The 25,529-nt window shown below is 44.7% G+C and overlaps 1 protein-coding gene across 5 annotated transcripts in view; it reads right to left on the bottom strand.

Moving 5' to 3' along the window:
- The window catches only part of IGF1R (insulin like growth factor 1 receptor), a 319,076-nt gene that overhangs the window by 20,531 nt on the left and 273,016 nt on the right, over positions 1–25,529 (bottom strand). For 3 of the 5 annotated variants that reach the window (XM_005560575.5, XM_073996803.1, XM_073996804.1), the window contains 9 exons: positions 21,698–21,981; positions 20,162–20,298; positions 19,486–19,645; positions 14,502–14,604; positions 13,854–13,924; positions 9,154–9,383; positions 8,780–8,890; positions 4,680–4,839; positions 975–1,104 (listed from right to left, as the gene is read on the bottom strand). In XM_005560575.5, coding sequence (XP_005560632.1) covers positions 975–1,104; positions 4,680–4,839; positions 8,780–8,890; positions 9,154–9,383; positions 13,854–13,924; positions 14,502–14,604; positions 19,486–19,645; positions 20,162–20,298; positions 21,698–21,981 — 1,386 coding nt within the window. The remainder of the gene's footprint in view (positions 1–974; positions 1,105–4,679; positions 4,840–8,779; positions 8,891–9,153; positions 9,384–13,853; positions 13,925–14,501; positions 14,605–19,485; positions 19,646–20,161; positions 20,299–21,697; positions 21,982–25,529) is intronic. The other 2 variants (XM_005560576.5, XM_073996805.1) reach the window with 1 other exon arrangement.

Here is a 25,529-nt window from a genome sequence, read left to right as displayed (position 1 = left end):
TTGCAAAACAGATCTCATACTTGAGCTCAAGAAGCAATTATGCTTTGCCAGGTCATATTCAAATGCTATTTCCAATTTGCACCTGTCTTCAAAATAAGATCCAAGGCCCTTGAACTGTGAAAGGTTTACGAGGTTAAAAAAAAAAAAGATGTCAGTCACTATTGAAATAGTTCCTCTATGCGGTCATCCAGACTGTTGGAGTAAACAACTACCATTTCTGTAACACAACAGCAACGGGATCCCCCCCAGAGGAAAGCCAAGACACTAGCTGACATTCTAGAAGGTGCCTGTGCCAGGGCCTCAGCCTGCCAATAACCTCATTTGTATTTCAGAACCTGACCGCCTCTCTGCAACGTTGCCAAGGAACCACAATAAACAATACTACCTAGAGGCCTCTGATCCCTCGGCCGATGAGCTTCTGCTAGAAGACACTGTTTACAATTAAGGGAGACGTTTTGCTTCCCATAACCATCCCTGGGTCAGCAACGGTGGATGCCCACTGAAAGACAGACAGCAGATGGGACCAGCAGGAAAACACAATCAGGACTCATAAGCTTTGGGTCTAAATAAAGCACTGTCTGCAATCTGAGGGTTAGATTAGGTGAGGCAGACACACAGACAGTATCTGTTTATTAAAGAGGAAAAGAGAAAGATGGCAGGCAGGGGAGAAACAAAAAGAGATGATGGCTTCTGGAACATCCCAGCTCCTGGAAACATAATTGGTGTCCACTGAAGATGGAAAGAAATGCTGGTCCCACAAATTCTTTAAAATCCCACAAATGCCCTTCTGCCCTTAGCTAGCCCACTGACAACAGGAACACCTCAATGATGAAGAAGCGTGGCTCACACAACACTGAGCTAAAGCTGGAAATGGGTAACAATGAACAGAGAAAGGTAAAGCCCTGGAGACTGAGCTGGTGGGAAGTGAGGAGGCTGGGGGGTCCAGGTTGGCACTGCAGTAAAGGCTGTCATACCAGACGTCCGAGTAAGTGGTGAAGACTCCATCCTTGAGGGACTCGGGAGACATCCAGCGCACGGGCAACAGCCCTTTCCCTCCTTTCCGGTAATAGTCTGTCTCATAGATATCTCGCGTCATCCCAAAATCTGTAAGGGGAAGAGAGGGTGCAGAGTCACATGCTGGAGCAGGCACCACTACTGTCGCAGCAGAGGACCCTACACTCATTTTGTGTGGAGAGACATAAGGCAAGACACAGACACGTCCCACTTTAAGGCAGCCAAATATTAGGGTTTGCAATTTTATAAGGTGGGGACAGTAAGGGATGATTAATCACATGACAAGCAAATACCAAGCAATCTCCACTTTTAACATATTTACAATCTGATTCCCTTAAGAAGTTAATTCCTTTATTGCATTTAAATGGGAGGCAGGCTGAGTGCAGTGACTCAACACCTGTAATCCCAGTACTTTGGGAGGCTACGGCAGGAAGACTGCTTGCGCCCAGGAATTCAAGATCAGCCTGGGCAACATAGCAAGACCCTGTCTGTATAAAAAAATAAAAAATTAGCCACTTGTGAGTGATGGTGTGCACCTGTGTTCCAGCTACTTGGAAGGCTAAGGTGGAAGAATCACTTGAGCCCTGGAGGTCGAGGCTGCAGTGAGCCATGATCACAACACTGCACTCCAGCTTGGGTGACAGAGACCCTGTCTTGAAAACAAAAATTAAGAAAAACGGAGGCAGTGTAAAAATTAGAGTCCCACGATTTAAGAAAATATGTAGTACTGCAGAGACCAATGGTCATTTACACACGGTTTTAAAACCTGACCAAATGAACAGGAGAGTACAGATGCTTATTTACTTGGTAGCACTGCCCCATCATTGGAGAAAAGTAAATAATTTCACTGCTTAATAAGGGGGAAAATATTCAGAGTAACAATTCATGATGACAAAAGTACCCAGTAAGATGCCGAAGAGATGCTATTTACGAGGCCCCTGAAGCTATTACTCAATATGTTTTTCAACATAATACTCCCACTCATTTTTGAAAATTTCTTCCATTTTCCATTTCTCCAGAAGATGCCACATAATGATGTTTGATGGCAGGCTCGCTTTATAATGCTAAATTATTGCTGCTTTGTGAGATTTTGATTTTGCACTCAATCATACAACCTTTTCTTAACTGGACTCTTCCATTTCTCCTTCCCAGGAGAAAGGGCTTCTCTACTTTAAAATGCTCATGTATGTCTCTAACTCATGCCACAAAGAGGTAAGGCTACAAAAGCAAACACAAAGAGAACAAAGTTCCTTGGACTTGAACCAACATAATTTACTTGCGCTATGCTAAGAGCCCTCAAACTGCCTCTGGTAAAATTACTTGTCATATTTGTCATCCATGAGATGCTGGGCATTGGGAAAACATCTTGAACCCTTGTGAAGAATAAAAATGAAGTGCGAAAGTGTTATCTGTGAATTAATCCAGTCACATGCAAATAGGGGATTTGCCTTTACTTGCACAAAGTGGAAAAGGAATCCTACTAAAAAACACAAATGATCTTCCTCAGCACACATGAAGAGCTTAAAATTCTAGAAAGAAAAACCATGATCACACACACAAAAAACACTATAAATATGCCACATGGTTCAACAGCAAACATGATCCCTGCTGATTTGGATTTAAAATGGCAATTGGCACAAAAAACACCTCTCCCAGTGTGATGCACAGTGGGGAGAAACTGAGTTCCTCCCATGTGCCAGGAGGGTGGGAAGACGACACAGACAGGAACTGCCATCTGGAGAGGCCCTGCCCCGTGCCAGGCACATGCTGCTGCTTTCCTGTACCAAGTCCTCACAATCCCATGGGGTCTGTTACATTATCACCCTACTTCCGAGGTGAAGAAATTGAGGCTCCTGGGTTAAGGCACCTGGCCCAAGTCTCTCATCAATTAGTGACAGAACTGGCCCATCTCAGGCCCACCTGGTTCCCCAGTCCCTGTGCTCTCCCCTGTGCTGGGGAGCTGGCTGACATTTCCATGGGGACAATCTGAGTTCTACAGAGAGGGAAGGGGAAGGAGAAGGGGAAGAAGTGAGCTGGGTGCACGAAGGAAGCCCAGCCAGGGACACAGGCAACTCTTCCCTGGGAGCCCTGAGGCAGGACGGCCTCTCGGGACTCCTTTGCCTCTCTAAGGGCTGCCCAGCTTCACAGGGCACCAAACGTGAGGACACCACAACGTGCCAAACCTAGGTACGCACTCGTGGATCCTGAACAAGGAACTCTGATGACGGAGGGATGTGGGCTCTGGGACATGGCTCCGTTTCAATACCTCTAGCTCCTACAGAGGAAAAAGAGACACTCACTCCTACTTTAGAAACCATTCTCAGCCAGGCACGGTGGTTCACGCCTGTAATCACAGCACTTTGAGAGGCCGAGGCGGGTGGATCACCTGAGGTCAGGAGTTCAAGACCAGCCTGGCTAACATGATGAAACCCTGTTTTTACTAAAAATACAAAAAACTAGCTGGGTGTGGTAGCATGCGCCTGTAATCCCAGCTCCTCAGGAGGCTGAGGCAGGAGAATCGCTTGAACCTGGGAGGTGGAGGTTGTGGTGAGCCAAGATTGCGCCATTGCACTCCAGCTTGGGCAACAAGAGCAAAACTCCGTCTCAAAAAAAGAAACCATTCTCTAAAGGATTCTCATTGTTCACTAAAGGGGCTAAAACATTTCATTTAAAAATCACCACTAAAAGAAAAAACTATGTTACTAAAGGAAGGCGAACACTTCCAGAAAAGGCAGCTCAAGAACTAGACACAGAGGTCCATCTGAAATAGCTTCTTTTGGGTGTTAAATCTCCCCTGCAATTTCTCAGGATAAATATTTGGTATTTTTCTAAACTATCATCATATCATAGTGGGAAGATGAGAATCCTGGTAAAAGTAGTGGTTTCCTGAGCAGCCCTGGTGTTATGTGTGTTTTATTAGGCAGATTAAAAGATCAAAGTAAAAACACAAACCTAAAGGCTGAAGTGGGTTTTAACCATTGCTCAGAAATTCAATTCAACCCCTTTTCTGGTGGGACAGTGGGTGGTGGCAACAAGGGGGTCTAACCAGTAGGCTGGTCAGCTAAGAGCAGGACAGTAAGTGTTGTGAGAGAGTGGTCGAGAGCTTGGAGGCTGTCCGGCCCCGGCTGTGAAACCCAGTGAGCAGTGATCGTCCCTCACCTAAGGCACTGCCATGCCAGCTCCTGCCACTTCTCCTGCTCCGTGCAGAGGCTTCAACATTAGGGCAGCTCACCTCTTAGAAAACAATGTGCACCCCTGGAAGGGGAGCAATGCTCCTTATAAACTAGGAAAATTTGAGGGATGAATGCAAAGTTGGACAATGAGTTTTATTCCCAAGTCGAAATCTCCTGAAGACATTGTCTTGATTATTTCTGTAACCAATGCTAAGATGTGTTCTACCAAGAAATGCCTCAAATATCTGGAGAGGCAGCCTCAGGGACCATGCCCAGTAGCTGAACCACCATGTCCAAGAGCAATCAGCACTGGGACTGACCACACCAGGTTTGTGACCATCAACTGGAGACAATCACATCATTCCCAAGAAAGAGTCCGTGCACTCAAGGGACACACTAGAAAACCTCTCCAGGGGCAGACTAATGCCAACAAGGTCCTCAAAACACCTGTGAGTTCAGTTCTTGCTCAGATCTGGAAAGCTAAGGACACACCTCCAATTTTGACTGTGAAATCCTCGGCTACCATGCAATTCCGGGCAGCAAGGTCTCTGTGGACGAACTTGTTGGCGTTGAGGTATGCCATGCCGTCTGCAATCTCTCCAGCCATCTGAATCATCTTGCTTAGGCTTGGAGGTGCTAGGACTGGATTATTCTGTTGGAGATTAAAAAAAAATTCACATGAGAATTTTGGATTGTTTTTCTATGCCAATTTTCTTTCGAGGTTTGCAAATCATCTTTGTCCAATCTGGGCACCGTGGGTTGTTTATGCTAAGAAACCAGGACTTGCTCGGAAGGAACAAACCATCATGGAGAGCATGGCACCTGTTTGCTCCCGCAAGTTTATCTGCGCTTGCTCCCTGACCACATCACAGAGCTGCCGAGGGAAACACCAGTTTGCTCTCTCTAGGACCAGCATTTTCTATTGTGGGTAGGGCAAAAAATTTTTTAAAGTGAAACAAGCAATATTTGGTAGTAAGGATTCTCAGTTACTCAAATTACTATTCGTTTATATGTTCCTTTTATTTCCATCACCAAAGTACAGATAAGAGGAAGGACAGCACGTTACAAAGGCTGTGTGGAAGTAAGCAAATGTGTTTCCAAATGGATATGGTATATTTTGTTTCCCATAAAAGCATCATTATAATTTATTTAATCCTTTTCTTTCCCTTTAACCTTCTTCTAAAATACAAAAATACCAGGATTACTCTTTTCACCTTACAATGTGGCATTATTATTTTCTGTGGGCATTATGGAAGACAAGTCCTTGACAACTGAAGTCCAGCTGGAGCTTATCTTGGAGGAGACCAGGAATAAGTAACATGGATAAGCATCTCCTGTTTGCAGAGGACAGCAACATGCTGGCTTTGGAATTAAAAAGAATTACCCCTAAATAATACATCCATTTAGAAAAAAGCTTTATATAAAAACATATATAAAAAGCTTTATATAAAACATATGCCCAAGTTTCTCCATCCTAAAACAATCACTAGTCCCTAATTTTCATGCTACCTTTTACTCTCGCATATCCAAGTGCAATAGACTTTACCTTGGTTTTCCTGACTGCAAAGCATCTCACACAACACTGCAAAGCCATAGGGCTCTGATAGGCCACCGGATGAGCATGCCCAGGCTCTTCCACATGGGGTATCACGATGGTTTCACTGATTAGAAGATGACCTGGGGCCATGCACAGAAAGTACCCAGTGGTGCCTGGCACATAGTCAATGCTCAGTAGATGCTGGCTGTTGCCCTACGAGGTGCTAGTTTCTACTGAAAGCTAGTATTTGCAATCAGTATAACAACTCCTCAGTACTTCTGGGTTAGTTCTCTACACTCAGAGACACAAACCTTTGAATTTTGAACAGGCTGTCAAAGCTGTCTCTTGGCGACTTAAAATACTTATCACGTGGTTATCTGGGGAAGTGACATTAAGTCAGTGGGGGTAAGTCCAAATCACTACTTTTTAGGGCTTTAGATATGTGTGGTGCATTAGGAAATATGCATGTGAAACGTAAAGTTTATGCTCACAATACTTGAATATTACAACATGACGTATATGTGTTATGAAGTGGTCATTTATAATTGCTGTGAACAACAGAATCAATAAAAGCACTCAACTTTAAGCACAGAGAGAGAGGGCTGAAATTTTGTCAGTTTATGGTGTTGCACTGCCATTCTTTCATTCGTCTTAGCAGAAATCTTTAATTTGGTTACAGCTATTTAAAGCAAGTATACACATACACGTACGCTTAGTGAGATAAATAAGTGAATCTTGGTCGGGGGAGCAGACTGAATATAATGAAACTGCAGGGTAAGCACATACATTTTAATACTTGACATGAGCTAGAAAAAAAAATTTAAATCTGACCAATCTAAAGGTGAATTTTAGTTCTGAAAGGGACTTCAGTAATCTTGTCCCACCCTGTTATTTTATATTGAGGACACTGAGGCCCAGGAACCTGCAGTGGCTGGCTGAGGACCACAGGCAGCCAGCCACAGAGCCATGACCGAGGCCACATGTTCTGAATTTTTATTCTGTGCCTGAAACTGGGGAGGAAGGGAGTAAGTTTCGGACTTTTCAGAGGTGCCTCAAACGATGCTGGCAGGAAATACTCTGCCAAATCTCCAGTCACCTGTTTCATCAAGCTTTTCTCCTTCATGCTGTTTTGTGTATTAAAGTGAACCAAGGGCGAGGCACAGCGACTCACACCTATAATCCCAGCACTTTGGGAGGCTGAGGTGGGTGAATCACCTGAGGTCAGGAGTTCAAGACCAGCCTGGCCAACATGGTGAAACCCCGTCTCTTACTAAAAATACAAAAATTAGCTGGGCATGGTGGTGCACACCTGTAAACCCAGCTACTTGGGAAACTGAGGCAGGAGAATCGCTTGAACCTGGGTGGTGGAGGTTGCAGTGAGCTGAGATCATGCCACTGCACCCCAGCCTGGGCAACAGAGCAAAACTCCATCAAGAAAGAAAGACAGAAAGACAGAATGAAACAAAGAAAAGAAAAGAAAAGAAAAGAAAGAAAAGAAAGAAAGAAAGAAAGAAAGAAAGAAAGAAAGAAAGAAAGAAAAAGAAAGAAAGACAAAGAAAGAGAGCAAGAGAGACAGAGAGAAAGAGAGAGAGAGAGACAGAAAGTGAGTGAGTGAACCAGGAAGAGGCACTAACACCCAGGGGTGCTGGGGACCAATGCTTGGTGGAACAGAGGGTGGGAGTTTTGTAAACCACCCTGCTTGGAGCCCCAGTCCACAGTTGGCCCCAAACACAATGTGCTGTAAATAAATGAAGTCATACATGAACAGGTGTTTGGAACTAAAATTAAGAAACTGTCACTTGGAAGATGATTAAGTTGCCGATTCAAAGAACATTAAAAAAAAAAAAAAAAAAAAAAACCCAAATGAAAAACGGCAAAAGAACTTCCAAAGGGGCCGAGAAGGGGAAGTTACTGCTTCTAAGGAATAAAAGCAGACACATTGCTTCCCCGTAAGTAGCAAAGTAAGGGTCAAAAGGAGGACTTCGGACCCACGGAGGCAGCCAAATGAAAACACAGTTGTTGCTGGCTTTATTTCTCAGCATTTATCTCCCAGCTTATCTGTAGAATTAATTACTCAAAAGTCATGCCTGCATACGTTAAAAAGCTGGCCTGTAGGTTAATACTACAGAGGGGGGAGATACCATGGTGACTAATGAAAAATTGCATAGGACTTCAGCAGGTTTAGAATTTGAAGCTCATAACCCAAAGTGAAATTTTTAGGAAACTAAGCAGAAATCCTGCCACTGAGGTGGGATCATTCATTCAAAAGTGCAAGCAAGACATTGACCCTGGATCAATCCTGAAACGTGGACGTAGAGTCTGAGGAAACCAGACTCCCAGTGGCAAAGACAAGGACCACCAACAATGCCGAGGAAGGGGGCTGTGTGTGGGGAGTGGGTTTATGAATGGGTGAACATCTTGTGCACAGAGCTGGGTGGGAAATCACCCAGCAACTTCTCAGATGCAAGGGCAAGAATCCAGGCAGCTTAACCTTGAACTGTAACACACATTTATTGACAGAGTGCCTGCCACAAATGCGGCCCCGAGCCACGCGTTTGGACTGACATTAAAAGCTAAACACAATGGGGTGGGGGGGGGGGACACACTCCCACAACAACACAACACAACACAACACAACACAACGAGAGAGAATGCATGCAAGGACATGAGTCAAGCGCGTCGAGAAGTTAGCAGAGGAGACGGTTACTGGAGTGGGGCAGGAAAACTTCGGGGAAAGAGTGGCACTGGCCTGGCTTGGCAGGTGGACACTGATGTGGGGAAGGGACTGGGGGCAGAGGGAATGCAGGAACAAAGGCACAGAGGGGCTTAGCAGAGGGGATCCAAGGAACAGGAAGTTCCCCTCACAAAGATCAGAGTCTGACTCTAGTTGGGGAAATCCGTTGCACAAATGACCTATAACTGAGCATGCAGTAAGAAACACTGGACGCTGGAAGAGTAAACTGATTTAAAGACACAGCATTTCCTTGCAGAGAGGTTCTAAAGGAAAGACAGCTAGACAAGGCAACACGTAATACTGGTGGAAATGAAAACTGACCTCCATTTCTGGCCTCAGAGACCGGAGATAACTTTTGAGATCGCCCCGCGTCATCAGTTCCATGATGACCAGCGTTGGCTGGCCCTGGGACACCACACCCAGCAACCGCACCTGGGAGGAATCAAAAAGAGAAAGACTCAGAGGGTCAGGGTGGCCCTTGCTGGTGCCTGTGTTGTCTGGAACTGTCTCTGTGGTGCTGTGGCCTGGTCTGAGCATAGAGGTCGGAAGGTAACAGTGAGGTAATGGGGTAACCATCCAAAAGGCAAAGGCAAGACACCAAACCCACAGGTATATGTAGCCAAGAACACACTGAGGGGCTTGTGTGATACCCTCTTCCTGTGCAGCATTTTGGCTTTTCAGGAACTTTCTCTTACCACATGGTGACAATTGAACTCCTTCATCACAGAAGCCTCGTTGAGAAACTCGATCCTTTCACGCATGCTCGCGGCCTCGTTCACTGTTTTAATGGCCACTCTGGTTTCAGGTTCGTCTTTCACCACACCCTTGGCAACTCCTTCATAGACCATCCCAAACGACCCCTGCCCAAGTTCCCGGCTCATGGTGATCTTCTCCCGAGCCACCTCCCACTCATCAGGAACGTACACTGGAGAAGAAACCGTAATTAAAGCAGGTACAGAAACAAGGCCTTAGACAGAACGTCCTTTGGGGGAACTCTAAGCCAAAAAATGTAAAAAGCTACTTCCTTAAACCCACAAAGGAGAATACCAGGAAGTGATGGCATGGCTTGCTCTCAACTTTCCACATGCTATCGATTTGAGTAAGAAAACTGTACAGTCAGTACTAGTATTTCAAGTCTCTGAGGATTTCAAGATAATCTGAGGATACTAACAGATATAAGGACCAGAACAAAGCAAAGAAGTCTAGTATAGGAAAGAAAGCAGTTGTTTTTTTAGATTTCATCATATAAAAATACATTTTTGAAAAAAACAAATTAACCATAGGGGATAGAGAAACTGAATGAAATGGTCAAGCAGGACTGTACCCATCTTCACCAACAGATTAAAATGCAAATGTGAAAAGGAGGAGAGCAGGAGCGAGAGGGAAGAGTTCTTATGCTGGGTTGGGAAAATGGTCAGAGTCGCATGTGAGAGGTGATGATGGTGCATGTGAGGTCCTACTTCCTGGTTGAATCCAAAAGGGATGTCAGGGCCCTCAACACAGATGCCATGCCTGGGCTATCTAACATGGTAGCTGGTCCCTACATGGGACTCCTGAGCACTCCATGTGGCTAGTCCAATTTGAGACATGCTGTAAGTGTAAATAAAATACACATGGGATTTCAAAGACCAGCCAAAAAAAAAAAAAAAAAAAAAAAGTATTTAGGTAACTTTAATACTGACTGCATGTTAAAATGGATATTTTGGCTATAATGGGTTAAATAAAACATATTATTTGAATTAAAAACATTATTAAAATGCATTTGATGTGTTTCTTTTTACTTTTAAAAAATACGGCTACTACAAAATTTGCGGTTACAAAGGTGAATTGCATTATTGGTAGGATTACTCTAATCAAAGTGTCCCCAGCCTTGGCTTTGATGGCTGGATCCCTGATGAGGTGCAGAAGCAACTGAGCTCTGAGACTGAGGGAGAGACTTGGTGGTGCCCAGTGTGGAGAGGGAATTAGGCAGCTGATGAGCAGAGGCATTTCCAGGGCTCTGTGAACTCAGGAGGACCTTCGCCAACGGAGGAATGCACAGTAAATACCAAGCCTGAATAGGATTTCTTCTCCAGTTTCTGTTTAGATTCGATCTGGTTTAAGAAAATAAATAGGCCGTGTGCAGTGGCTCACGCCTGTAATCGCAGGCCAAGATGGGAAGATTGCTTGAGCCCAGGAATCTGAGACCAGCCTGGGCAACATGGCAAAACACCATCTCTATTAAAAAATTAGCCAGGTGTGGTGGCACACACCTGGAATCCCAGCTACTCAGGGGGCTGAGGCAGGAGAACTGCCTGAGCCCAGGAGGTTGAGGCTACAGTGAGCTGAGATCACACCACTGCACTCCAGCCTGGGCAACAGAGTGAGGACCTGTCTCAAAAAAACGAATGAATGAATAAACAAATATTTTTAGGCAAAACAGAAAAAAAGAAAAAAGATCAGAAAGAAAACAAAACCAGAGGCTTAATTCTACATCACCAAATGGGTAGGGTAAAAATGAAAATAAAATCAACCTATTCCATAAGATCCATACGAAACGTCAATAATTCCTCTGATGCTGTGTGCTAATGTCCTTGCCTGATGGGACCTGCCACCAGGCTCTACCACATGCTGACTGTGGGAAGGAAGTGGTCCTGGCTAGAAAGGAAGTGGAGATGGTGCCTGTTTTTGCTTTAATGCTTTCAGATGCTGACCCTGGGCCTGTGGCTGGATGTGAGAGGTTGACAACTGTATCCCAACATCTCCATATCCCAACTATCGACCCTTAAGTGATGTCTAAAAGGACAGATGTTTATTATAAATTAGGCCCAGGAGGGGCACCATCAATTTACACCTCTGAGGGGTGTCCAATATGAACTTTATTAATCATCTTCAGTTTTCTTTCCTATACATTTTTGTACTTTACAGTACATATGTCTCAAGGGTTTCACGAATGGAACTCTGCCCTCCAGCTGGCATAGGTGGCTTGCACCCCTGAAGAAGAGGCGGGTGCTTGTCAGAGGAGAGTAAGTATGCAAAACAACCCAGGAGATAAGGCTCTTCACAATGCCCCTCAGAAAGTGTAAAGAGTTCATTGTCTCCAGCCATTTATCTCTGAGAATCCAGGCTTGCTTTTAATCAGAATTAACTATTTAGCCTGCCATAAAACATGGAGTTAAAACCAATCACATTCATTCCCTGGGAGATCTCTGAAGTCAATACCCTCAATCCTTTTCTCTACATTCAACCCAGCAGCTCTGACTTTAAGCAGCAGTCCCCAGCGCCACCAGCCAGGAGTGGTTTCTGTGCTCAATGTTATCAGCACTTTCCTGTAGGGGATTTTCAATGTACTCTGGAGAATGGTGACATGCAGATTAGTTTTGGGAAAAGCAAGTTTTTAAAGCACTTTTGAACTGCAAAGTCATTTTGTTGCCCCTTGAGGATACTGGCTATAAGGTGCTTGTCAAAGGCCGAATAAATTAAGTTCAAATAAGGTGACACCGTTCCCACCTGTCGGCATGGGTGGCAATAAGTTTGTTTTTGTTTTAATGAAGTACCTAGACATATCATGAAAGCATTCTAGAAGGACACAAAATGTGAATTAAAGTCACCATGAGAATCTGATTTTGTTGTATTGATGCTTTCTTTCTCTTCCTGGACACTTCATAGTCAAAAAACTACACACACCAACCTCTAGTGCTGTATTTCAAAGCAGAATAGCTTCTCTGGTACGGTCACAGTCCACCCTCACAGAGGGGAAAGCGGTCTTGCCTTGTTCCTATCAATTCCATTATCTGGGATGACTCCCTTCCTGTTTTTTTCTTTTTTAGAAGCTATTATTTATACAAACAATGCATATCTATCTTCTTGATGGATTTTGATTTTTAAGAGCCAGTCTCGCTCTATAGTCTAGGCTGTAGTGCAGTGGTGAGATTCTAGCTCATTGCAGCCCTTGGGCTCAGGTAATCCTCTCAGTCTCCTGAGTAGCCGGGACTACAGGTGCATGCAACAAACATCTGGCTTTTTTTTTTTTTTTTAAAAAGGGAAAGATCCTCTCCACAAGTAACAACTCTTTTAAGTGTGGTGTGCATCCGTCCAGAATGTTCTTTCTGCCTTACATACACAAACATACAGATGTATGCATGTATATACTACTATTAAGAAACCAACTTTGTGAGATCTTTATGTAGACAGAAATAATGTCCTTATTATTCTGCACCTGATTCCCATTCAGAGGAGGCTGCTTTTGATTGACTTTACCATAAACTGAATTAGAAATGATTAAAGAAACCATAGTAAAACCCTACACAGTATAACGGTGTTTTCACATTATCAAAGTATTTTCTTATGTTTTCTCATTTGACCACAATAATTACAACAATCATGTCTCTTTATTTCACATCTCCTGCATCTACTTTCACTTCTCCCGAGGCAAGAAGGCAGCAAACACTTTCCTCTAAACATACTCACTCAACTTATTTATTCATTTGATGAATCCAGTCCAGCCCCTCCTGCGGGCCAGTTCCTTGCCTGCCCAGGGGACCTCACAGCCCTTTCCGCAGTGATTCCATTCTCCTCCTGACTTCTCAACTGTCTAGCTACGTGACCCTGCACAAGTTTCTTTGGGAGCTCATTTCTTCACCTGCAGATGGGCATTAAGAAAACCCACTTTGCAGGGGTTTAAGAAATAAATGGGATGGTGTTTGTAAAAGCCCCTAGCAAAGTGCCAGTTAAGGGTCCTAGTATCACTGGACTCAATGACCAACCCCTCACTCTAATCTGACTCACTCAAAAGGTCTGGATATAAAAATACTAGAAAGAAAAGAGCAAAAAAGGAAATAACCATTGAGGATCACCCAACTTCCGTGTCAGACCTTCCCAGCCACTTAACTGAATGGCCCTCATTAGTTATTACCAAAGGGAATGTGAATGATCCATGAGCGTATAACCCTAGTCGAAGGGAATGACAGAAAAATTCCATGATTAAAAAAAAAGCAGAGCTGTAATTCATCAAAGACAATTATAATGAGATGATACTCAAGCTGAAACTAGTTTAAAAGGACTGTGTTGTCAGCTGCAGCACATCCTCTGACTAGATGTTAACAATTAAAAAGCTGTTTTCATTCTAGCATAACATCTCAAGCAATTAAATAAATTGATTACTGTGCTGGCCACATTCATCTCTAAAGCCTGTGTTTCCTTGGGGCACCCCATACAGTTCACAAGTTTTGACATATTCACTGAACTGCTAAAAACTTTGATTAAAAAAAAAAAGAAATATTAATGAAGACAGGTCCAAGGCCAAAGGTAGCTCAAAATAATGCAAACCTCCTTCCTTTCCCGAATAAGCAACCCTCCTGAAGCTCCCGATCTACCTCCCCTGCACGCTAGCAGTGCCGGTGGCCCGGACTCTTACCATCCGCAGCGCTGAAGTACTCCGGGTTCACAGACGCGTACAGCACTCCATTCCCCAGCCTGCTGTTATTTCTGTCAAAAATATTAAACTTACGTTAACAAAACCCCACCTCCATACATTTCTGTATATACTTTCATCTTTGCTACAACAGTTTCATTTGTTCTGTCTCACACAGTATCAGCAGAAGAGAATGGGGAGAGCTTACTGTTTACAGCAGCTCTTGTCTACACTCCCAATTCAGGCCTGGGTGGGCCAGCAGACATTTGCTAACACATCTTCTGGCTTCCGCAGTAGCCTGAAATTAGAGCTTTTTAAGAAACATCTGTTTCTTTACTTCATTGGAAATAAAAAGGCTTATTTGATTGGGAGGGCTAGTGCATCACGTTTGGAAAAGCATGCACCAGCAGCAGTTCTGTGTACCAGAGAAGCCAGCCAGGGGAACGTCTGTACTATCGAAAAATTATTTTGGCTGTTGTTAAAATCATTAGAAAAGGTTCTCTTTTTCCTGGAAGAACACTTGATGGGAAAATCAGGTTTTCCAGTCCATAAAATATTTCCTTGAAATCTTCAAAAAGATTACCTTCACTCACATTCAAATCATCAAACCACTTAGCCACAGAAAGTGTCATAACTTTGCACATCACTGACCTCTTTCTATGGAAGACGTACAGCATGATCACCAACCCTCCCACGATCAACAGGACAGCGACGGGCAGAGCGATGATCAGATGGATGAAGTTTTCATATCCTGCTGCAGCAAAGAGGAGGAAATGATAAATATCACCAGGTGAAGAATCTGCTCATTTCATTTTTTCACATTCAGTCAGAAGTATGAAAAAAATACCTGTATATTCATTTATTCCCCATCATACAGTAAGAATTCCTGAAGGTAAATGGTGTCAGAAATAGAACATGGCAAACAATTATTTGAAAAAAGAGTAAACAGGTGCAGACTGAGGCATAAACTCATTTTTTAAAGTACAGTATATTCTGGTGTAATAGTTTCAATGATAGACTGAAGAAAAATAATCTTTGCATGCAGTTTAATGACTGTTAGTGAAAATGCATACATTTGACACTAATTTCCCACATCCCACAGAATGTTCCAGGGTTTGGTCCATGTCCCTGGTACCCAGCCTAGCATCTGCCATACAAGTGTTGGTTCTGGTGGTAAGGGGTCTCTGTGATCTCACATCTGTAAAACGACTCAAATACTTGCAGCAGCAAGCATTCTATTTCTAATAAACAGAATGAAAATTTCTATTCATTTTTATAAAATGAACAGAAATTCTTACATCTATGTATAGTCTACATCTATGTATAGATCAAGTCCTGCCAGCCTTAATCTTTGAGATAGTTCCATAGACAATTTAAAATAAACACACACACACATTCACGCACTGGATGGCACCCCTTTCCAATGCTGCTGCAAACATTTGAGTCCTGTTACAAGTCTAAGACCACAGAGACCACTGATCATCAGAACCAGCACTTGTATGGCAGATGCCTGGCTGGGCACCAGGGACATGGACTCTCACCCTGAAACATTCTGTGGGACATGGGAAATCAGTGTCAACAGGTAGCATGACAACTAGAAAAGTGGACTTCGCATATGGCAAGGATTCAGAGAGGAAAGGAGAGGAGAGAAGGGAGTCAAGGGAACCTCCCTAAGGGAAAACTTCTTTATGATATGCTTTTCTTGGGGGTTGTGGGGAAATGGCTTTCCTAGAAAATGATGATGCTGGAGAGATGTCAGGGCCAGCTCACAAGGGACCCTGTCCAAGCTAAGCAGTTTCAACCTCATTCTGCAGATTAAAAGGAGTCAGCGAAAGCTTTCAGGCCCAGCAGTGAACTGATAAGATTTGAGATCCAGGGAAATGGCTGTGCTGAGGACAGACTGAGGGATCTGGCAGTAAGAGAAGGCACTGTCATGTCTTAGAGAATTGGGGGTACAAGCCATGTTTCCTGGGCATGCTCTGCATTACCCAGTTCAGACCTACAAAGAAGTCACCAATCCTTGTCTATACACCAGGCAGACTCACAGAGATGCTCTGGCTTGGTAAGTCATGGCCCCAGGAAGAGGCTCATACAATATGATAGCTCATACCATCCCCCCAGGGTGAGTGACCTGGAGTCTGAGCTGTGGCGGTGCTGGTGGTGATAGATGGCTGGATTCCAGAGACATTTAACAGGCAGAATCCATGAGGCTTGGGTTGGAATGAAAAAGGGGTGGCTCGAGAGAAAGAAGAGTGAGGGATGCTGTGAGGTTCCTGGCTTGGGTAACGAATGGATTACAAGGCCACTGACTGAGCTAAGCAGCAAAGGAGAGAAGAGGCCTTTTGAGGGCAACAACTATGATTTTGGTTTTGACACAACGAATCTGAGACCTCTCTGAGACATCTAAGCACAGATGTCTATGCGGAAATGGGCTTGGAATCACTGGGGATCAAGTTAACATTAATCATAAGTTCCCTATCAATGATTATTTTGCCATTAAAAACTGTGATCATGGTTACTCTTTAAAGACTACTAAAGCTGTTTTAATTTTTAAAATTAGAAGTATTTTGATCGAAGAAAAAAGATTTTTATTGATATTGTGTCTCTTAAAATGGATGCAGTATCTGGCATTTTATAATTCCTCAAAACACTCACAGGTGATCATTACCAAGGGGAAGCTGGCAGATTTTTCTTTCTTCCCCACTGAGGCCTGCTGTTTATATCACTTATACTACTGGTCAGGCTGTACTGTGTTCTTTTTGAGTTTCACATTTCAACAGGGACATAGAGAAACTGGAACACATCCAGAGAAGAACAAAATGATTAAATGGCTGGGAAATTGGTGTATGATACTGGGCTACAAGAAAAGGCCAAAAGACCTGAGATTATTTCATCTGGAAAAGAGAAGTCTGAGGAGTGATTTAATAGTATTCAGGCACACAAGGAGTTCCTAAAAGGAAGGCAGTTGCCTGAAAGCTTCCAAACCTTCCATATCCTCTGAGGATTAAATAAGAGGAAATGAGACTAAACTGTAGTAGGACAGAGTCTTGTCTGACATAAGGAAAAATTTCTCAACAGTAAGGCCAGCACATAGATTCAATTTCCCTGCAGTATGTGATAATATCTGCTGGAAAAATTTCATCAGAAGGACTCCTGATTTCCCACTGGCATCCTGGCACTTACAAGGTTAAAAATGGAGCAGCACAGGCAGACAGGAACATGTCATGTCACCAAAACAAGCTGAGTTCACTCAACCCCAGAAGCCAAGGCTGCTGTTTAACAGATCACAGACCCCCAAACTAGGTAGGCTCTGTTTCTAGGAGATGGAAGGGAGGAAAAAGAGAAGGGAAGGAGGCTGGGGAGAGAAAGCAAGCAAGCCACTACTCTGGACAAGGTTACAGGAATATTGTGAAGGTTCTAGGTGCTGCAAAGGTGGCACAGACTAACTGGTGAGACTAGGTTAACTGGACTAGATGGGAGAATTCTATTTTAATTGACAAAATTATCTGCCTAAACATCCATTTACCTCTAAAAACCTGAACCCAGGAACAATGCCAGGCACATAAAATGTTGGCTCAAGATTTGCAGTTCTATTCACCCCCATCCTGCTTTTGCTGTATTAGGATTTTCAGATATCACAAACAGATTAGAATATTGGGTGCTGACCAGATGACTACTGGAGACTTTTTTTTAAAAATTAATTAATTTTAATATACAAATAAAAATTGTACATATTTATCATGTACAACATATTGTTTTGAAATATGTACACATTGTAGAACGGCTGAATTAAGCTAATGAACATATGTATTACAACACATTTTTTGTGTGTGTTTGGTGAGAACACTTAAAATCTATTGTCTCAGCAATTTTTAAGAATACATCATTATTACTGTCATCATGTTGTACAATAGATCTACTGAACTTATTCTTCCTAACTGAAATTTTGTATCCTTTGACTAACATCTTCCCAAATCTGCTCCCTCACCCTCAGCCCTGGTAACCTCCATTCTACTCTCCATGAACTTAACTTTTTAAGATTCCACATTATCAGTAAGATCATGTGGTATTTGTCTTTCTGTGTCTGGCTTATTTAACTTAACATCATGTCCTCCAGGTTCAGCCAGGTTGCCACAAATGACATTTTTTTTCTAATTTATGGTAGAATAGTATTCTATAATGTGTATGTGCCAGGTTTTCTTTACCCATTTATGTACATAGTGATGGACATTAGGTGGATTCCATGTCTTGGCCATTGCGAAGTGTTGCAGTGAACGCGGGAGTGCAGAAAGCTCTTCGACATACCGATTTCATTGCCTTTGGAAATATACTAGAAGTGAGATTGCTAGACCTGTTGAGTGCGTGTTTTTTTTTTTCTTTTCTTTTCTTTTTTTTTTTTAGACAGAGTCCTGCTCTGTTGGCCAGGCTGGAGTACAGTGGCATTATCTCGGCTCACTGCAACCTCAGCCTCCTGGGTTCAAGAGATTCTCCTGCCTCAGCCTCCCAAGTAGCTGGGATTACAGGCTTGCACCACCGCCCCCAACTAATTTTTGTATTTTCAGTAGAGATGGGGTTTCACTATGTTGGCCAGGCTAGTCTCAAACTCCTGACCTTAAGTGATCCGCCCACTTGGCCTCCTGAAGTGCTGGGATTACAGGCGTGAGCCACCGCGCCGGGCCGAGTGCATGTTTTAACGTAACTCCAGATCCGCATAGCAGAAATGTGGACACCAGGAAAGATCAGCCCACTAGACCCAAGAGTGTTACCACTAAGCAAGGCTGCATTGCTATTTTATGTGTTATGCCAAATTTGATTCCATTCCATGAACATGAAATAATCTTAAAAACTGGGTTTCTAAAAAGAAATAACAGAAACTCAACACAGAAATAATTTCACCAAAATATTAAATTTTGTTGGTCAAACAACAAATATGTGGCTCTTGTTGTACTTACACATCCTATAATTTGTTTTAAAATCTGAAGTCATCACACAGAACAGCCTAAGAATTCTCTTGTTAATGACTTGAGCATAAACTCACATTCCTCAGTCTCTGCACCAAAGGGTGAGCACCGTACATTTCCAAGGCATATGGGGGCTTTAAAAGGGCACTGGAGGGTCTGGGATACTACCATGGAAATTCCTGCCCTGTAGCAGGCTGAACCAGATGACCTCTGGAGTTCCTTTCACCCCTTAGGACTTCAAGCCCTGAATCTGAGCCCTATCTAGTTTTACTGACCAAGTAGGAGGTGGAATGGTCAATTCAATGCTTTATAAAATGTCGTTTGTAAAAAAAAAAAGGAAAGAAAGAAAGAAAGAAAAAGAAAGGTCTTTGAATATAAGCCAGGTCGAAAGCAACAGTCTCCTCTGGCTCTCCAGTGGTTGCACCACCTCAAAAGAGAGGCTCAGTTCCTCTCCCTTCCTGCCACATGAGGTAGGGGCCCAAAGCTCAGCATCTGCCCCGCCCAAGGTTCCACACAAAGTGCTGGTATGTGCCGGCACCTTAGCATGACCCTTCTGAAAGCTGGCCAACTCTATTTTAACAGAAAATAAGAGGGCCATAAACACTCAGGCTGTCCTAATCCTGGACCACCCTGCTTTCAGTTTTACACATTTCTTCTCCCTCCACAAGCCTTACTTTTGGCCTGGACATAGAAGAACACAGGATCTGTCCACGACCCATTCCCAGAGAGAGATGTAGCCTGAATCCGGGCTGTGTAGTTCCCCGGGTTTAGCCGGTTTAGCTTGGCCCCTCCATACTTCCTGTATTCCTGTCTGGACACACATTCTCGCTGATCCTGGGGAAATAAAACATACATGTCAATTTCCCATGAACGCAGGAGAAATCTTGGGCCTGCCAACTAAACTCACCACACTGGGGACTCCAGCTGCCTGATATGACCTCCCACCTAACAATGATCCCGAGTGTCAGTAAAGAGAAAGAAATCAAATCTTAAAAGGTCGTCTTCAGGTGGCTTTAAGTACACCCAAAAGCTTTAACCAAACATTTTTGTAACCAAGCACTCCAGAAGGATTAAAAGTTATTAGAACTGATCTGGCCTATGCCACAAGGTTATCTTAAATAATGAAATCATTTCTTGAAGGCAAAAAGCAGCCTAGCTCTTTGCCCTCTATGGAGTACTCCTTAGAGAGTATGGAGTGGGTAGAAAGACCCAAATCCTCACCAGCTTGGCACGTATTTTATTGTTTTAACTCCTATGCTAACCAGGAGGTATCCTGCGCAGTCAGGTAGCATATGTTGTCAATGGATGGAAATACATACATGCGGGCACAGGCCACGGCCCCAGTCCTACCTCAACTTGTGATCCGTATTTTATTTCATACATTAGAATCAATCCATTGGGATTCTCAGGTTCTGGCCACTTTAAAAAGATGGAGTTTTCAGGCCTTGGCTCCCAGGTCACTGGCCCAGGAATGTCATCTGCTCCTTCTGTACAATTTAAACAAGTGACAAAGTTGGATTTGGGTTCCCAGGGAGGGAGGCCAACACTGGGCTGACCTGAGAATAACCCCCCAATCCACGCGGGCAGGACTATGGAGATCAGCCATGTACACTGCCCCTGAGCAGGCTGCTCACACACAGCGGAGGATTCAGAATCACACCAACCCCACAACTTGCACGTCTCAAGATGTCACAAGATCCTCCTTTCTCCCCAGTCCTTCAACAAAAAAAGCCTGCTGCCAAGCACAGCAGGAAAATCTTGGCAACCTAAGTAACTTTCTTCTCTTCTGTAGCTACCGCTTGAAAAAAGAAAGCTTTGTGAAGCCATCAGACACAAGCAGCCCTGAAAAGATGCTGAATAAGCAGAAGCAGGGCGCGGGGTCTGCCGGCTGTGACAGGGACCTTCCGTGGCCCACGGCTACACACGGCAACTGCAATTTTTACACAGGCACAAAGGATGGCCCCAAGCCCAGCCTGTGAGGAAGCTGCTGGGAGGCTGGCGCTGAGAGCAGCGCAAGCTCTCCCTGCTGGCATCAACTCCTCCAGCGGCTGATTGACCTTGTGGTGGTTCCTTTCTTGCTTTTGCTTCTTGAAGCAGTGAATAAAGTGGTGATGAGCAAAGGTCACGGAAAGTTACAGCTGCAAAAGGCACCTGATGGGTCAGCTGGCTATGTCTCTCCTGGGAGGGCTAAGGAAACTGAGGCAGGGAGCCTGACGATTGCCTCAAGGCATGCTACAATGGACTTCAGTGCCAGAACTGCATGGAGGAGGACCCCAAGCCCCAGACTCCTATCACCTCTATGCTCTTTCTACCGCCTGAGGCTTCCTAAAGAACAGGGCAGTTCTTGTTGTCTTTGAAGGCACCCACCTTCAAAGACAGATGAATGCCCGAGTGACAGGCAGTGTCTAACAACAAGGGAAAGCCAAAGGCTAAATAAGCAAGACCAGAGGCTACTCCAGGACTTGATCTTGAGGGGCATTGGTTACTCTGGATCGAGGCAATTAACTGGAGACATCTCTGAATATGTCAGAGCTCGGGGTTGGGGGGGGGCCCGCAACCCGATTTGTGCACAAGAGGGGCAAAAGACAGTGGGAGTGCACGATGTGCACCGAGTAGCAGGTGGAGGGCGGACCATGCAGACAGCTCCCTGCTCCCAGCATGTTCCACGGAGAGACCAGGCTGGGAGTGGTGTCACTAGGAAAGCATGAGCTCTATTCCCTAGGCAGCTGGTCTACTACGCCACCTGCCAATGATCGCACGTTATTTAGCAGGCAGACCTCAGTCTAAGGGTTGTGGCCCTGGGTGTCAGACCCTTTGTCCATAAAACACATCTTCTCCACTAGGTTGTGAGGAAGGTGGCAATGGGGCCACCCGGATATACCGTACCTGCAGGCATAGTCCTTGCAAAGACAAAGTTGGAGGCGCTGCAGCCCAGTTTCTCAGCCTCGTGGTTGCAGCTGTGGATATCAATGCGGTACAATGTGAAAGGCCGAAGGTTAGAAATGACAGTTCTCTCCTTATTATCCACTCTGCTCTCAAAGAAAGGGTACTCTGTCTCTAGCTCTTCCAGATCTGTGATGTTGTAGGTGTCTGCCACCGTGGTGTTCCTGCTTCGGCTGGACATGGTGGTGTTGGCCACTTGCATGACATCTCTCCGCTTCCTTTCAGGTCTGCAAGGAAGAGATAAATGTGGCTTTTAAGTGCTTTTACCTCTTTCGTCTTTTCTATGACTTGAGTAAGAGTAACAGAAGAATCTTAACCATGGAATAGAAGGAGCTATTCAGCCCCCTTGGATAAGAACGCATGAATAACACGGGGATGTCCTTCCTCATTATCTTGCTTTTTCTACTATGCAAGTGTCAGAATGGGCACACAAACTCTCACCCCCACCCCCTGGCTCTCAGAGTGGTTCTTCGATTTTACCTAGAGGCAAACAGTGTCTCTGCCATTCTTGGCCAGGCAGTCCTGGCTGTGTCATCAGAACACTCAAGCCATCTGGTCACAGACCTTACGGTTAAGCATTAAAGGTGGCAAACCTACCAGCTGCGCTAAGATTTATTAGGGCAGGAGGGGAGAGGTGAGGTGTGTGGCAGAGGCCCCAGAGACCTGGGGCAGAGGGATATGAAAGCCTATGGTGGTGGCTCCTTGGATCTGCTCTGACTGTGGAAATAAAGATGCCTGGAGCCTAGCAACCCACGGACCTCAGGTCTCTTCTTGGGGGCTTCTGCTGCGGGCCCACCCCCAACCCCAAGCATCTGTGCTTGCTACACTCTGCAGGTCCCTGAAGCCCACCCAGGCCTCCTCCCAACTCAGCAGTGAGCACCTGTGGCCTCACCAAGGTCCTGCCCACGAGAGGGCAGAGTCTTTGTCATGGATTTGAATGGAGACTGGAACAACCAAAAAGCAAAAGGGAGTGCATAAAGTCATCACAAAGAGGACATTCACACCGAAAAGGGCAGATGAGGCATGAGGATGTGACCCTCTAATTGCTGCTTTGGTCAAATACGAAAAAATGGGCTTTGTGGCTCCCCCTAGAAACCTTAAAACAGAATCCTAATGTTTACAGGAACCAACAAAAACAAACAGAATACGAGAGGAGCACCCAGATGGAGAAAGAGCAACCCTCAGGTCAGCCACGGACCAATGGTGAGAAAACAGGGCTGAGGCCTTTGGCTGGGGTCACTGGTCTTAGGAATAGGCAAAAGGCAGGGAGTAAATGGGATGAATTCCATCTGCCCAGGGAAATGAGAAAGTCCAGAACATGGGAAGCTCATCAGTGCCATGGAGGGGAGAGCGGCAGCAGCAGCAGACGGAAAGCTCACACAGGGAACGGAGCAGCCCAGAAGCCACTTGCACGTTTGGCTGACGCTCGGCAGGTTTCTGGCTGGTCCTTAGGCCAGAACCTGGGAAGGGGAGAGCAGGGGGCTTGGGGAAAGGGCCTCTGGCTCCCTAGTCTTCTCGGCCCATGGATTCCCCTGAGGAAAACATGGTCCTTCTTTGTGTAGTGGCACATGGGGGTCCCACCAAAGGCATAAACTGCCCAACACAGACAGGTTCATTCCAACAAGCAGAAAACCACAAGGTCAGGGCATGTACATTTGCTTTCACAATACTGGGGGAGGAAGGGTAAGGACATGAGGCTGATTATCCACAATCCTCACACTCTGCAAACCAACCAACCAGCTAACCAAGCTTCCTGGAAGGGAAAAACACAAGAAACCACATTTACTGCCACAGAAATCTTTGTCAACACATCAACAAATTTCCAGCCCTTCCTTCAAAACCAACACAATATACACATGTGTCTGTCAGAAGTTGCTTAGGTTTGATGCACTGCAAAATAATTCTGTGTCAAAACCCCTCTCCTAGCCCGGCCACCACGTTTAACAGGGATTACATCATTAAGTATACTCAGTAGTTTACTTGTTTATCAACACCACACTTTTAGGGATTGCACAGCTCTCAATGCTGATGACATCAAGGCAGTGACAAGGGGAGGGAGGTGACACAGAACATTATCTGGAAGGCAGGAACAGGGGAAGCACAATGGCCCATACATCATTTTTTGGTAAACAACTACATTTCCAAATCGTGTGCCCAACAGCAAACATTACTACCAACTTTCCCCGCTCCACCCCATGATACAACCTAGCCCTATTGGAAAACCTTTTACTTTCCAACATCTGTCAACATTTTAGCTAGTTAAACCAAACTATGTGATTTACAAAATAAAGACAGTAGTCAAAGAAAGGCATTTACTGCCAAATACTGACTTCAGAAACTGGTTTTACAAACTCTAGCTTCCACTCTACTTCAAAACATACAGGATATTCTGGACAATTTATAAGGAACTAAATCTTACTTAACTGGTTTTATCCCACAAATAAATTATTCTCAGAATGAATTGAAAGAAATCAAATCTGTTTTCGGACATTTCACTTGTAAGATAGAAAGCCAGCCTTTATGATTCAATCATATTGTCAGCTGGACACTCCTTCACCCAACTCCGCCAGAACTCAGTAGGAGGCAAAAAACAAACATTAACTTCTTATAAAGCATGGCCTCTCACCATGAACAAAATATTGTCTTTATATACATCCATGGAAAGGAGAATCATAAGTTGGACTTGTCTTAGGAGAGAGAAAGGAAGGACTGGGGGGACAGATAAACACACTTCTCAAGTGGAATAGAGGAAACTTGTTTTGAACCCACCACCACCAATGCTGTGCATTAATAACATCAGTGCCAATCGCGGCTCTGCCTTCACACATCACATAATCTTTTTTTTTTTTTTTTTGAGACGGAGTCTCGCTCTGTCGCCCAGGCTGGAGTGCAGTGGCCGGATCTCAGCTCACTGCAAGCTCCGCCTCCCGGGTTCCCGCCATTCTCCGGCCTCAGCCTCCCGAGTAGCTGCGACTACAGGCGCCCACCACCTCGCCCGGCTAGTTTTTTGTATTTCTTAATAGAGACGGGATTTCACCGTGTTAGCCAGGATGGTTTCGATCTCCTGACCTCGTGATCCGCCCGTCTCGGCCTCCCAAAGTGCTGGGATTACAGGCTTGAGCCACCGCGCCCGGCCACATCACATAATCTTGTGCTCCACATCTGATGAGAAAAAAACAGGTCTTGCCTTGTAACTACAACTGAAAGCAAGGGGCCTTTCAGCAAAATCTTTCCAAAACCTTGATTCACAACCCGAACCTCCTGCTGGTTGGTGGAACAAGACAGCAACGTAACCAATGGCCTTTGATAGAGAATAAACAAACTTCCCACCCAGCCTGCTTGGGACACTCTAAATCCATCCTTCCATGTGGCGGGCAGCAGGAGCTGCCACAAGTTGAGCCTCTGCTGGTCTAGGTGGAAAGCACCACGAGAAGCAACGCAATGGAGGAGAAGAGGAGGGAAAGAGAGTTGGTGTGTGGGAATGAGGGCCAGGTCCCAGACCGATTCTTAATTAATTAGGATGTCGGAGAAGTCACCAAACCTCATTGAGTTCCAGTTTCCACACCTCTTTGCAATCTTTCTAGTCCTCAAACTTTCTGCTTTCTAGGAACCACCAGTGATACACAGATATCCTGGATAAGAAAATGGCCTTGGGCACTGAACCTCAAGGCTCACACTCAAAGCCCTGTCACCTACCAGCAGGCAGAAGATTTCCCCAGCGGGGCAGGATGCGAGAGGCCATGAAGGGCTCGCAGGCCCTTCTCACAGCTCTGGT

This window comes from Macaca fascicularis, chromosome 7 (assembly GCF_037993035.2).
Source record: "Macaca fascicularis isolate 582-1 chromosome 7, T2T-MFA8v1.1".
In the NCBI taxonomy this organism is placed as follows: domain Eukaryota; kingdom Metazoa; phylum Chordata; class Mammalia; order Primates; family Cercopithecidae; genus Macaca; species Macaca fascicularis.
This window is presented reverse-complemented; position numbering and strand designations above follow the sequence as displayed.